Source organism: Accipiter gentilis, chromosome 19 (genome assembly GCF_929443795.1).
Source record: "Accipiter gentilis chromosome 19, bAccGen1.1, whole genome shotgun sequence".
Classification (NCBI taxonomy): domain Eukaryota; kingdom Metazoa; phylum Chordata; class Aves; order Accipitriformes; family Accipitridae; genus Astur; species Astur gentilis.
The window spans coordinates 12,855,949-12,871,315 of NC_064898.1; the positions used below are offsets into that span (position 1 = coordinate 12,855,949).

Genomic DNA, 15,367 nt, shown 5'->3' on the forward strand with positions numbered 1-15,367 from the left:
ATCTGCTTTACTTCCACTCCCCCAAAAGTTATGGGTCTTCCATATGTCCTGTGTCATATCTGCCAGCCTTGCACGGAGCTCTCATATGCCAGAACATCCCCAAAACAGTAGACACCTATGTATGAACAACTGCATTGAGCTCTTAATGGATCTAAGAAATCAATTCAGGAGGATCAGTGACAAGGTGTCTACTTTAGAGTGAACTGGATTGCTCTAGGCTACAACTGACTATACTCACTAGGGACTTGATTCATTTTCTCACAAATACATGTCTAGGGCCATTTGAGATGCCCTAGGGCACTTGCCTGGCTTCCAGTTGCAACTATACAAAGGTGGAGGCCTCCCAGAGCTCCTCTGTTATCTCTGCCAGTCTTGTGTGGATGTTGGATGTGCATCTCAGTAACTCTAGAACTGCACTTTCCAGTTGAGAAGAGTTAATATGGCTTTTTAGAATTCCACAATTTTGTAGAACCAGAGTTCTCTAAAGGCATCAGTAAGGGTATGGATGAAGGAAATTAAAATTATATATTCCATTTGGGTGTCTAAAAAGCTTTTAACACAAATCCTCACCAAAGGCATTGAAGAATACCTGGTAACTTTGACATAAGAACAAAGGTCCTCACAGAGATAATTAATTGGGTAAAAGACAGAAACAGAGATAGGAGGAAATGGCTAGTTCCTGCAATAGAAAAAGGTCACCCATGGAGTTCTCTAGGTACCTGTGCTGGAATGCTCAAGGTGTTTATAAGAGTTGGAAAAGGTGACTAACCTGTGAGATGATAAAGTTTATTGATGATACTATGTTATTCCAGGCATTAAAACAGTTCACCACTAAAGAACTGCAAAATGAACTTAGAATAAATAGTGACTGACAATACCAGTGACAAACAAAATTCAAGTAGGTAACCATGAAGCAACATATGTGTGAAAAAATAAATTTCACATGTACAAGTTGAGTTCTCAGCTAATGACTGCAATCTTGGGGTTATGACAGCCAGTTTTACAAAAATGCCAGCTTAATCTCAGCAGTAGGAAGTAAATCAAATGTTAGGGTCACAAGGGTCAAAAAGAGAATAAAAGAGATAATATTGCTATTTCATCATATAATTCCATGGTTTGTTCATATCTTTAAAATTGTACAAAATTCTGTTGCTCCCACAGAAAAATATTATTGCAAAAGTAGAAAAGACTTACCAAAGGACAACAAGGATGATCAAAGTTGTGAGTGGACTTAGGTATAAGAAAAGATCAGGTAAACTAAAACTCTTCAATCTAGAAGAGAGATGGCTGACACAGGACACAACAAAGAAGAATACAATCATGTGTCATGAAAAGGAAGAATAGGAACTGAGTAGGCCAATGTAAGACTTAAATGATAGGAAGTTAACAGATGGCAGGTGAAAAAAAAAAAAAAAAAAAAGGAAGCGTCCTTCATGTAATGGGTGATCAATCTACACTCTACCAGTGGATCTTTTGGATGTCAAAGGTATATTTGATTTCAAAAGGAGATGAGGTAAGGTTGTGGAGGAGAAATCCACCGAGTGTTACTATATACTCAGGAGCCACATAAAACTCAAAAAAGGTTTTGGTTGGAGGGTAGAAGTGTGGGAAAGCATCAAATATGCTACCCTGACTTTATGTTTTCCCCTAAGCAGCTGCTTTATTCTACTGCTGGAGACAAAATACTGTGCTACGTGGACACTGCTCTGACCCTATATGGCCACTGTATGTTCTAAACTAGTTATATTAAATATGTTTCCATACTAGAAAGCAATTACATTTTTTGATAGCTGTTGTTCTGGATATGATAAAATAGTATCTTACCCCTTCTTTTCGTTCATGTAGGTTTAAATATTTCAAATTGTCTTCTGCTACTTCCTCTACAGTCTGGGGCCTAATCACTAATGTGTCCATGGCATCAGTGAGAAATGAAGAAACATCACATAGGTGAGCTATATAAAGGTGGAAAACAAAGTTATCATGAAGCAAATATTTGTAGTAATAAATATCTAAGTCAGATAAATGTACTGTGATACAACATTGTCATAAGATACAATAATGCATGCAAAGTATTTGCTTAAAAAATTGCAGACCCCGACCTTACATGCTGCTTCAACAAAAATTACAAGTTTGTGTTTACACATAGCTTTTTAAATGTAATCCACTGCATTCAGTGTATGATTTAGACTGTAAGTATCAAAGTCCCTTCTGAGAATTAAACATAAATATGTAAGGCATTTTTTTTAATACACTTTCAAAATCTCTATAGGTCTTTTTTGGGAAAATGGAGAAAAATAGATGTTAAAATTGCTTTTGGGGTTTGGGGGGTTGTTTTGTTTTGTTATGTTTTTTGAAGAAACTAACTGAAGCCACCCTGCTTTAAACATTGAAAAGATTCACAAACAAAAGCCTGATTAAGCTATAATGTTGTATTTTCCTACCAAGGTACATCTTTTTGGTACTGAGAAAGGAGCTGTACAATTGCAGGGACTAACACATCTTCCAGGAAACAATTCATCTTTCAGGCTCTGGAGAAAATTCACTTTCTGCACAACCCCTGTTCTGTGTTTCCTGTGCTGATAGTTACATTTAAAGCACAAAGTACTGGTACTTCTCATCATATACACCTTATCCCATTTTGTCTAGCTGTTCCAGATATAGACAGACCACCCAAAACCAGGGAAATATTTTGCACTCTTTAACACTCTGCATTTTGACAATCTAAGTGACAAGTAACTCTAAGGAATAACCCTAGATTATTTAAGACTCTTCATGAAGTACTTCAGTTTGTGAAAGAAAAATCTAACAATATTTTTTAATTACAACACTTCATGATGCCTCCGTCAATTACCCTCAAGCGCCTAAGAAATTTTCCTTCCTTAAACATCAAATAAATTTTTCTCCCTGAAATAACAAAGAAATTTTCCTTCAGAAAAAAGAAACAAGAAAAACAACGTTCATATGCATTCTTTTACAACGGGAACAGATGTGGCCAAAACAAGTGAATGGGAAAGATGCACAGGGACATCAAGGAGTCTTAGGTTAGGTCTGTAGTGAAAAATTAGTGACATTACTTTCTCTGCACTGTGATTTCTGCAGCTCTCTGTGCCCAGCAGTAAAATATTTCTTAAAAACTGTATTTACATTAACACAAATGTCTACAAGTACAACAGAAACAAAAAAGTACTATTAATTAAAGTTATTTACCTTGAATAGATTTTCTCAAAGAAATTACAAGAACATCATACAACTTCTGGATGAAATCATCGATTACAGTTTTCACAGGGTTGCAGTTAACAGTTAAACAATCTATTCTGATGGTGCTTCAAGACAAAAGATTAAAAAATAGCAAATATTCAGTAGTATACTTACATGTCAATATCCCTAACATCTATGCATGTCTATAGTTTACCATGATTTTGTAGCCTAATAAGAAAAAATTTCCCTCATAATTCTACAAATAAATGTCATAGCTTAATGGGAAAATCACTCATAGTATTGAAATATTTATAACCATTATGCATATATATGCAGTTTTATGGGGACTAACGTCTAATGCTCTGCTGCTCCAAATAGTTAGAAAATTGCTTGATTTTATGTAACCAATGTCACTAAATTCAAAAGGACTACTCCTATACTCAGAAAGATTTTTTTTTTAATTATTTGTACAGTCATGTCTTTAAATCTCTAATTTCCATGAGAACTTACTAGCCAAGGCTTCAATAGTCCCAAGAACATAAGAACAGCCATAGTGAGTCATTTCAAGGCCCCATATCTAATATCTCACAGTGACCATAAGTAGATGTCTAAAGAACACTAAGAAAAAGCGCTACCTTATTTGATACTTTCCTGAGTATCCTCCCTCAACACCAATTATTTTCAACTCAGGGCACTTCATAGCCACAGGTGGTTTCTGGCTATAAGACATGTCAGCCAATTTCTCATCTATTCATTCCAGTCTGTCCTTAAACTCATGAAAATCTTTACTACTCACAGTATCACTTAGCCAACAAGTTCTACCAGTCCGTTCTCCTGCACGAAATGTCATCTCTTCTTCCTTGTTCTGGACATGATTCCCACCAGTTTCATTTGAGAGCTCTAACCATGCAATACACTAAATTCCATGTGAATACATGGAAGAATAAAACCCTACACTACCATATCTTAAAATCTAAGTTATAAGAGATAATCAAGTGTTTCAATACAGGAATTATTGCATGTATAAACATTTACAAAGTCTGTTCCTTACTGCCACATATACTCCATGTGCACAGGACTTAGCTAAAATAATTGTTAAAACATCACCGTGTTTTGCAGTATTTCAGAATCAGCCCTGAATTTTGAGGGGGTTTACCATCATATCAAAGGAAGACATTAGAAGTTTTCAGAGAAGGCTGCGCAGATAAAAGGGAATAAGTGTCTAAAAATAAAACTAAAAAACAAGAATCTATACATTTTAAAAGTACATCAGTATTTTAAAAACACTTGACATTCTATCCATACCTCCGTGTAAGAAGAGTATTTGTATTTTACTATTACTTTTAAAGTATCTGATAGAATTCATTATTCAAACAAAAGAATAGTTACACCATACCTTGGAAGACGTTCTGCTTCTTTCCCTTTCACTTTTAATGCTTTGAAGTTTTTTTCCCAGTCTTGTTTGCTATAAAGATGTGTCTTCACCAGAGTTTCCATATCTACTTGGCCAATTATGATCCATTCCTTTTCAACATTATTTTTTATTTCATGGAAAAGAAATATTTTCCAAACTAAAAAACTCTGTTTCTCAATAATATTGAAATACGTTAATACTGTTTTCAAGCTACATTCTCTTTAAACTTTGTGTTTCTTCAATTACCTACAGATTCTCTTAGTGCAAAAATCAGGAGGTATAAAATGTTTGACATATTCACACATTTAAGGATAATCAAAACAGATTTTGAACAAGAGTAAAAAGACAGCTATAATACTGAGGTTCCAATGGGAACTGTACATATGCTTCAAGTTAGCTATGTGCTTAAGTGGTTGGCTTAATATGGATGGACTTACTAAGCTTTTTCTTAATATGCCTTGCAGAAAAGGACAGCAATGCACAATGTCATTGCTCAGTTACTTCTAGAATGTCTGAAACCTAAAATGATACAAATCTAAAAAAAAAAATAATCATGAATCAATCAAATATTGAAAATACCTTGAATTGATTCGAAACATCTGTCAGCCTTCTGAACAAATCCTCTGCTTTACTGAAAGCAGTCAGAAACCCGTCTGCATTTCTTTCGGTCATAACAGTGAATATAGAATCTTCTTCTGCTTCACTTACTCCCCTAAACTGATTTGGAATGGAGATGAATCTCTTCATTTCTCTATAATATCTAGCTCGTACTTCTTCAAAAGGAGGTCTGAATTGCAAGCGGCCTTGCCTAAAAAGTTAAACAAATCATACAAAAACTAATATTTGAGTGTAATCTGAGCCAGAATACTTTCTTAGCAGGAAAAAATAATATATCTTACTTGAATGTTAGATCAATATTTATTTCTGGTAAATTCTCATTGAGTGCTTCCAAGCCCATTTGATACTGATGCTCCAGAGCTTTGTAAAGCTGATGATTCCAATGCTGTCTCCAAGCTTTCATATCACATGATCTGAAACCCTAAAATTTAACAATGATTATTTTTATTTTATTTTATTCCTCAAACCAGAATGATATGCTGAAACTGAACACAGTACAATGCCTTCAAAGAAGTATCACACCACTGGAACAGGCTCCCCAGGGAAGTGGTCACAGCACTAAGCCTCTCAAGGGTTCAAGGAGCATCTGGACAATGCTCTTATGTCATATTGTTTACTTTTAGGTAGCCCTGTGAGGAGCAGGGAGTTGGACTCAATAATCCTTGTGGATCCCTTCCAACTTAAGATACTCTATGATTCTATGACCAGTTTGAATATTAAGAAGATCTAGAACTATTACATTTTTTCAAATGAATATAGGAATAAAAAAAAAAAAAAAAAAAAAATCAAAATCAAATGAGTCCTTATGGCAGTTCAGCATAACAACTTCACTGAGGTTCATTGCCTATTGGTTTAGTATGAGATTCTTAAAGGTTACTCTAAAATGGATGGGACTCTGCTAGAAATAAGATACAGAGCTAGCTGAATGAGACATCTAAACCTGTATCACACCTTTTATTTTCTTATGATATGTAAGCTATCTTTTAAACAGTATTTCAGAAAATTCTTGTGTGTTTCCACAGATCAATGTTAACTAATAAGTAGTTGTAAGGTTTTATCTTATTCAGATTTTCATTGGAATCTGCTACACTGCACTGTAAGAACGTATAAAGCCATATCATACACTCAAGTCTGTAAATGGTTACTTGTAAGCCATCCAGGGATTTTCAAAAGGGGCAAGACAAATTAAAAAAAGAAATTAGAAACTTCTTCCAGCTTAACAGGTTCTTTTCTTACTGAATTGGATAGATTTTCAGCCAGGGCTTTGGAGGCAGTCCAAGGCTGCTGCAGGAAGCTACACAGTTAAGGTCTGCCCTACAATTCAAGGCTGCCCAGAGGAACTCTTCCAACAGAAAGATTCCAGAGATTAAGAAAACCTGAAATTGTCTCAATTAAGCCTTAATACAATTACAAATAGGGTTTTTAAAGAAATATGTAAAATCTTGATGACAGCAGTAAGACTATACCATCTTGTAATTTTGGATGGTGAAAACAGGATACACTTGGTTAACTTTTATCACTTCTAGTCAAGGATAAAAAAAAAAAAAAAGTGACTGAATACAGTTTAGTTAGTTTTTCATATAAAATAATCTGTAATATCAAAACAATTTTCAAACAGATCTTAAACCAAATATAGACTATTAATTTTCAAACATATACTGACTTCAAGATAAAAAGTTGCAAACTAAATTTCAAAAGAAATTACAAACCAAAAGCTGAATTAACATACTTATTAATTATTCATACTATCTTGAGAAGATGAAAAAATTATATGAAAAATACAGTAAAAATACTGCATTTATTTGACTGGCAAATACCAACTAAAATAATCTGGTTTTGCATTAGAAAGGCTAAGAACACCACATCCATCTAAGAATATAGCCCTGTTATTGCTAAAAGCTATAGGAAAAATTAAGCTGACTTGAATGATACCTCAAAATAGCTTAGATGATAGCAATATCATCTAGTTACTCTGATGAGATGATATTCTTAATCACCTTAACTCAATGATCTTAAGGGCCTTTTCCAACCTAAATGATTCCATTCTAAAAGTTGACAGTTGATAAGTGAACAAATACAAATTCAGTTTTTTCATTATTTCAGGCAGAAATGCATTTTAATTCTAAATTTTATACATTTGTTCTATTCTGCCTGGGGATTACTCACTTCTGTACCAATGTCTTTATTTTACTTTATGTTAACGGCTCAGACACAACTGATCTACATGACCTAAGGTTTTCCCATTTCTTCATCTAACCCCTGTCATCTGACCAAGTGTTGTTCTCCCATTACTAGCATGGCATAAAAAGATTATCCTCATCCTCATTTTATCTCACATCTGGCATCAACTAGTACACAGTCATTTTTCCTGAGCTAGCTAGTAAATCCTAAATCAAAATGAATTCAATCATGCTATGTTTTGAGTCTTAAATCTTGATTACTGTTGGAAAGTCAAATGTTCATAGTTTGCAATATAATGAAACCCTGCCTGTGACTCAAGGCTGGCGAAACCAGTTCTGAGCTCCTGAAGTCCATCTTTCCAACGCTGCTGCTGACGAAGTAGATCAATATTCATGAGCGATATAACCTGTTAAAGGAATTTTAAAGGATAATAAACATATTCATTACCATGTAAATGAAAGAAAGGGTGGAGTAAACTGTAAGAGACAGAATTTCAATTTCACCTGGAAAATATACCTTTTCAATGAAGTTTGTGTGCCACTTTCTTAGTTTTCTATTTTCAGTGGAAAGCCGTTCAGCAGCAGCTTGGAGTTTTTGGATATAAGCTTCCAATTCTCTAGGATTATCCCATGTTATTTGAGTTTTTCCTCCAGGACCAGATTTTGAATGCTTGAAAAATATACAAACTCTGTAAGATTTAAACTATAGTCTACCAGCTAGAATACAGGAAGTGATAATATGAGAAAGATGGTTTTACTCCTAGTAAAAAAAGGAGGACCTTCCTCTCACTACTGCACTAGAGACATAATAATCTGGCAAATCACAGATACGTGGGCATATCATTATAACTACATCAATGCACCGGGGAAGGATTAATGCCAGACTTTTAACAGAGCTTGAACTGATGTTGAGACTCCTGCCCCACACTCATAAGCAGACATCTTAAGCTGAGAGGACACCTTGAACTCCTCCCTCCTTCTTTGTTCTGAACAGACCAAAAAACAAAATGTGACACTAACAATTGCTATCCAATTTCATCTGTTTATAATGAAATAATTTTTTTAAATTACACTGTAAAATTCCACTGACTCATAAGCAGCTTTGGGGAGTTCCATTTCTCTGGGCTTTTTATCCAGATATTGGGGGGTTTATGCTTTTTTCTAAGTTTACAGTAGAAAATCAGAAGACAAAAGCATCTGAAGTTCCACAGCTGGACCTATTCCTAAAAGTAGGGCAGAAATCACATCAAATAGGAGAATATGTTGTGGCTTTGAACACCTCTGCACCATCACTGTCTTAGGGTCTGCACACTAACGGATTCTGTGGCATAATCTGCAGGCAGCCCAAGGAAAATTTAAGAGACAGTTTGGGAACTTTTTCCAGAACACATGTGAACCTACAGTTTGGTCTGGACTGTCCACGATTTTGCGTGAACTAATCCCAACCAAAACATCCCTTCTACTTTTGGTCCCAATCTTATACTCTGTCTTGCAAAATGGTTCTCAGGAGCAAGTTTCCAATCTTTTCTGTAATACTTGCTCTGGAGGCATTATTGTCTCACGCAATACAGAGTTTATGGGCATGCTATAATTCTCCAGCCATTCTCACATTGTAAGAGTGTTGGAAGAGGGTGGAGTGTTTCAAACAGATCAAAATCAGGAAACTGAAATTCATGATATACATGTTTCTCCAGACATAAAATAGATACGGTGTTAAAAAAAATGTAGATTTTAGTGTAACTTTTAAGTTCATATTGTCCCTTCAAAGCAGAAAAATGAAAATAAATAAATAAATTCCTCCAAATTGCCGCAAATTCTTTAAAAGAATCTAAAACTTCTTTAAGTATAGTGAACTTCCTACCAATTACAAAAAAAAAAAAAATCTCTTCTCAGAGCAACTATATTATGTCTGAACACCAATCCACTGTAACAAACTGCATGCATAAGTCAAAAATCAGGTAAATCCACAGATTCTTTGTTCTTAATCTAAAACAGAAACTATCCAATTTCAACCTGCCCAAAAACATTCAAGAGAATTACAAAATCCACAGAGATTTAATAAAAGTCAAAACAGCGAAACCATTCCTTAATATGAATTTATCTTCAGAATAAAGTATATGCCATTTTTACTAAAATAGACCAAAATAATATTCTTTAGAACTGTTAAAACAGGAGTTACATTACCAACTATTAAGGAATTGACCACATCGTGGTTCATGTGTAAATTCAAACACTAAAAATAATTCCTGAGAGAGCATGTTACACTAATATCCGAAGTAAAAAGGAGTAAGCAGCTGTTTAAATGATAATATTAAAAAAAAACAAAAGGCCCACTGATTTAAAAAAATGTTAATTAAACAGATGGTGTTGCTTGTATGGGAAGGCTACAGTTAAAAAGTCCAGCAATAAACACAGAAAAAGCAGTACAGAATAAGCACAGACATCACTGAAATTAAATATGCAGAGAGAGGGGAATTCTTTCACCTTAATTATCTGTTCAAATGCTAGAGCAGATTGTAACATCATTGGCTTCTGACTCGCAATCATTTGTTGATCAATAGAATTATAAAAATGTGCCACCTGTAAAAATAGAGAGATTAAATTTACAAGAGCAAATTAAAATATTTATATGCCAATAAGTGTAATGCAGGATATTTCTGAAAGTATTGCCCAATCAATACCATCAAGATATGAGTATTAACTATACTAGGAAAATGTTTACAAAAATAAAACACATATGCAATGCTAATGTGATCCTATCTTTGTCTAGTGATGCATTCTAATAGCAAAAAAGACTGTTACTTATACGTCTGAGGCAATTATACTTCACCTTAAGTGAAATAAGTTCAGTCTCTGATTTATTCTAAGTGGAACAGTGCCATTTCAGAGGCCTTCAAGTATCCATGACATCTGCCAGGATATGACACAAGACCTAAAAAACATCTATTTACTTCCAGATTGGCAGCTGGAGTACGAGGGATATCCTACAACTCAGTTTACCCTACAACTCGGCCACACATAGACATCTAGTGCCTTTTGAGATGACTAAGGTTTCCACTTGGGCATCTGTCAATGATCCAGATGCATGGGTATCTTGTAAGTCTTGTGTCATCTCTGCCTTAGCTCTGCAGATATCTCAGATGCCAATGACACCTCATGTGAAACTGAATTGAGCCTGTGTATCTACATAAGAATTTTTACCAATATATGCATATTTATTCTTGCATCTTACAGTAACAGAAGAAAATTTGACATGGTCTTTCAACTGAAATATAAGCCAAATAAAAACTTACGTAGCATTGAGTCCAATCAAAAAATACCCCCCCCAAAAAACAAGCACACATTCCATTAAAATACTTATTAATATCTTTTCAGTGGAAAACTAGCAATGGTGAGGACAAGCTCGTCCATTTTATGACATTTTCCTTCAGTTATAATAATCGGAAACCATGACTAAAACCAGGAGATCAATGAATTACTTGTCTTATTTTTGTATATACATACAGTAAATTCACATGGCTTTAATACTATAATTCATTTGGTTCCAAAAGAAGACACATTCCGAAATTCTAAAGCAGTTCTTTATTTTTGTTTTCTTTTAAGGACTTAGCTGATTTGTTCAAGAAACAAGTCACTTTCACACAGACAAACACAGCAAAAAGCTTAAACCACAGTCAGAAAAGATAATAGTCTAGAAAAGTTCTACTACTAAAGCTGAGAAGTCAGAACAGGAGGTTATTATGGCATTTAATCTTATACCTGTTTAAGGATGACCGCCTGCTTACAGAACTTTTGTGCAGTGTTTGCAACATTCTGTATTTTAGCTGGTATAGCAAAACCAAGTGCTGATAGCTGACGTACTTCTCTTAGGAGAGTCACCAAACGATCTGAATAAAGTATGTTTAATGTTCCAAAAACGTGATCCAACTCCATTACCGGACTATTAGCTTGGATGCTAAACCAAAATCAAATTAAACATATTATTGAATATAATTTGATACTGATCCTTTCTTAGGCGCATTTTATAATAATATAATAAACAATTCTAAAAAGTTTGATGTCATTCTATTACATTTTTCTATGTTTATTAATATTTTAATTTACTCAGAAATTATTCCAGTAACCTTTCTCTTAATTCAAAGCCACTGAAGACAAGAAGAAATTAACAATGCCTGTTGGTTTTGCTGACAAAGTTTTTCTGGCTTGTTACAATAGTTAACATGTAACTCACACCTAGACAGTATTTCTCAAATACACTGGATTCATCATACTCTCTCAAGCAGGCACTTTACAGGCCCCAGCCATCAGCACTGCAAAGGGGAAGAAATTCTCAGTGGGAATCAATCCAAGAACCAGGACTTGGATCAGTGGAACTTTTTGGTATACACTATCAAATGCTAATAAGAACATCAGCCTTTCTTTAGATTTTACTCCAATTATTTTTTTCTACTGTAGTAATGCTTCTACCACCATCCTTCTAGGGTTCTTTCATAAAAACTTCAGCTTTACTCATTTTTTCACTTTTTTCTCATCTTCTTCTAGTTCCTATATCCATTGTATTCTTCTTTGCAGTGAGCTACCCCTTTTCTTTTCCTTTTAATTAATCTCTTCACATATTTTAAAATCTCACAATAACAAAATCTTATGGTACTAATAAATTAGATGGCTATTATATATTGGAGTGCTGAATCTGCTTATTTGTTATATTTGAGTGTTTTTCATAAAATAAAAGTTTACACGTAAGTATCAAGTCCTGTATCCTCTGAAACTGTAGAAAAACTTGAAAGCTTGCAACACTCAGACATGCAGACAGAAGCCATGTGGCCAATCAATTAAAAAAAAAAAGTTAAAATATATTTTAGTATACCATAAAGTAATTTCATTATTTTGGGGAACACAATTCATGAGGTTTAAATTTATTTTTTTGCCCTTCTTTCAACTGCTCTATTTAGACTGCAGAATTTCTTTTTAACAGCCATACTCTAATCTCATCTGGTTTCTAGATATTATCACTATATGGATTACAATGTATAACAAGTAGTAACAATAAGCAAAACAAACATGTCTTTCATTCCAAGTGTTAATAGAAACTGCAAGATTAGTTATTAACACTATCCTGTATACCTCACCTTACTAGCCAAGCCTGGCAGGATGATGAAATGATAATAAACACTTCCATTTTGTTTCTCCATTCATTCTCAATTCTGTAAAAATTTTTATTTCCTTCATCAAGTTCTATTGAATTACACCACACTACAGATTTCAACATAAACATTATTTAAACAAGAATGTATTTACCAAAGTCCTAACTTAGGATTTGATAATTCTGACTGGATATTCCTAGACCAATCATCAAATTGTTCTTGTTCATATACTTTTAACTGTTCCAGAAAAGAATCTGCACTTCGACGAAAAGTTTGAAATCCAGGTAAGTCAGACAGAAGAGCTTCTGCCAGCTTGGTAGCATCATCCACCTTAAACACAACCACAAAGAAAAGCAGCTTAACTTCCCAGTATTCAATCAGAAAAATCACCAGAATAAAAATCAATATTACAAAACATCCAAGTGGGATTCAAAAACAGATTAGAAAAAAAAAAAATGTGAATCCTGAATGGTGTTCCAGGTGTTCAAATTCCCATTACAGTAAATTGGTTCTGAATAAGTTGTCCACCACAGGTGTCTACCACTATTAAGACACCCCAGAGTATCCCACCTGTTTTTTAGTTAATTCTCCATAAAGGTACAGATCTCCCATGGGTCCTTTGGTGTATCTATAAGGTCCATGCCAATACTCAAAAGGTATTTCAAATGAGATTCTACATCTACATGTCAACAAATTAATCAAAACCCTAGTCAATACAATCAGTGAAGATTTGAGAGCAATTAAAAAATTTAGCACAGCCTAAAGCAGACACACAACTGACATCAGCTGAACTGCTCTCTAGGTCTTTAGCAGACCAAGCAGAAGAAACAACTGTGAAACTTGAGCTGCTGCTGTTCTCTCTGTAAGACACAGAACAAAGCAACACCTTTAAGGCCTCCACCCTTTGTCACCTTCAGATGAAATGGGCCCTTGAAATTTCTGCAAATCACAGGTGAATGCCAAAAAATGGGCTAACAGTTATTCTGGGATAAGTAATTTCTATTCTCATTCAAATCTATAGTTATTGTAAATGGCACTTGTTTACAGAGAAAACATTTTGCTTTCAACTAGTCAATACTTTCCAAAAAAAGTTCCAGAGTTTCCAACTAAAGTGTAAATACAAACTAACAGAAATAACCTAAGTTAAAATAGAGTCAAATATGTTTTAAACTCATTCTGTTGTAAGAGAACACTGAATCGTTTGACATTCACTTTTACTACAGTCTCTGTGGTAAATTCCCTGGCAGGCATTGACTCAAAAAAGTACTACCAAGAAATCCCTTTGATTTCAAGATTGGTAATAAGAAGGGAAAATCAGGATGTCAGAATCTGGGTATCTGTAAATCTTAAATAAAATTTTAAAACGCAAACTGGAGAATAAAATTTAATAAAAACGCTTCCTCTCAGAATTTTTGTCTTTTTTTTGGTCAAAAAGTGAGAGTTATAAAAGCAGGCAGTTCAGCGTATTATGAAGACTGTCTTCTGGATCAGTTAATAAAATTCAACTTAGCAAGCAGCACCACTGATAAGGAATCTTGATTATGTAACTCTTGGGAAGTTCACAATTTTTCTGTGGGGAATTCCCCACAGAAATCTCAAACACCGTGTTTTATGTTCTATGATAATATTGTGCCTAAACAGTAACGAAATCTGTTACCTTCAGCTCCAGCTGCCGTACCCATACAATATTATTCACAACTTCAGAAAGGTTTTTGCCGGACAGTGGTCCAGAAACATCACCAGGAACACCATGGCATCGAGTTTCAAAGTCTGTCTGATACTCTAACACAAGCAAAAGATTCATGTTAGACCAGAAACCTAACAGAACAAGCTTAAAATTATTATAGTAGTTATAAAAATATACTAGGGATACTGACATAATTCTAAAAGTAAATAAAGAATTCTAGTATTTGCAAAAGAACTAATGCAATTAAATACTTTTAAATACATTTTTACCTTTGACATAATCTTGAAGTCTTGCTAGCAATGTTTCCCTTTCAAAAAGCAATTCTTTGCTTATGTTTGGATGCTTTATCAGTTCCTTATATTTCTGAAATGTTTGAAGAAGCTGGAATATGAAGTTTAGAAAAATTACCTCTTTCTCCTGAAAAAAAATTAAACATATTCTGACAGTACTCACTAGTGCTGTTCATAAGCATTGTCTTTGGCTCTAAGTACTTATTCCTGTGCTCTAAACTGACTTCTTAAGAATTCAGTAACTTTATCTTTAGGAAAGTTTTCAGACTACAAAAATACTCATACCTGCTGAGGACTGTCCCGAATTTCTGAAATAAATTTCTTCAATTTGCTTGCTATTTTTTGCTCTGCTGGTGCAATAATTCTTTCATACTGAGAGACTGCTGCTTTCCATAATGGCTAGAGATAAGTTCATATGTTAGTTTAGGACTATCCATATACACCATAAAAAGTCACAGAAAGAGTGTGAAGACATTAAAAATAAGCATTATACCTCTGTGTAAGGATTATAGTGTACAGGATTTAGGCCAGCAAAGGGTTCAAACACTTGGGCAAGATGTAAAGCATTTTGTTCTCCAGCTGGCAAAAAGAATGTAAGTTTTTCATGCAGTGTTCTAACAGTTAGCACCTATAAGGGAAAAAAATATTTAACATATCCAACATATTTTTAGATAAAACTTAGATTTAGAAGCAAAAATCACAAGCAGCACATTCCATCCCTCTCCTTTTTACAAGGAACTTTTGAAAGGCTCAGGCAAACATGGATTATGAAATGCTGTCTGACTCTGAAAAGGCTATAGAAGTGTTTAATTCCCTTTTTTAACTTAAAACAATAT

General features: G+C 34.2%; 1 protein-coding gene across 1 annotated transcript in view; it reads right to left on the reverse strand.

Annotated features, from left to right (window-relative positions):
* Positions 1 to 15,367, reverse strand: part of DYNC2H1 (dynein cytoplasmic 2 heavy chain 1) — a 185,788-nt gene that overhangs the window by 163,976 nt on the left and 6,445 nt on the right. The window contains exons 7-20 of the mRNA XM_049823214.1: positions 15,025 to 15,159; positions 14,817 to 14,930; positions 14,511 to 14,622; positions 14,212 to 14,336; positions 12,709 to 12,884; positions 11,170 to 11,365; positions 9,895 to 9,990; positions 7,928 to 8,080; positions 7,719 to 7,817; positions 5,512 to 5,651; positions 5,192 to 5,420; positions 4,595 to 4,722; positions 3,208 to 3,323; positions 1,825 to 1,952 (exon numbers count right to left, since the gene is read on the reverse strand). Coding sequence (XP_049679171.1) covers positions 1,825 to 1,952; positions 3,208 to 3,323; positions 4,595 to 4,722; positions 5,192 to 5,420; positions 5,512 to 5,651; positions 7,719 to 7,817; positions 7,928 to 8,080; positions 9,895 to 9,990; positions 11,170 to 11,365; positions 12,709 to 12,884; positions 14,212 to 14,336; positions 14,511 to 14,622; positions 14,817 to 14,930; positions 15,025 to 15,159 — 1,947 coding nt within the window. The remainder of the gene's footprint in view (positions 1 to 1,824; positions 1,953 to 3,207; positions 3,324 to 4,594; positions 4,723 to 5,191; positions 5,421 to 5,511; positions 5,652 to 7,718; positions 7,818 to 7,927; positions 8,081 to 9,894; positions 9,991 to 11,169; positions 11,366 to 12,708; positions 12,885 to 14,211; positions 14,337 to 14,510; positions 14,623 to 14,816; positions 14,931 to 15,024; positions 15,160 to 15,367) is intronic.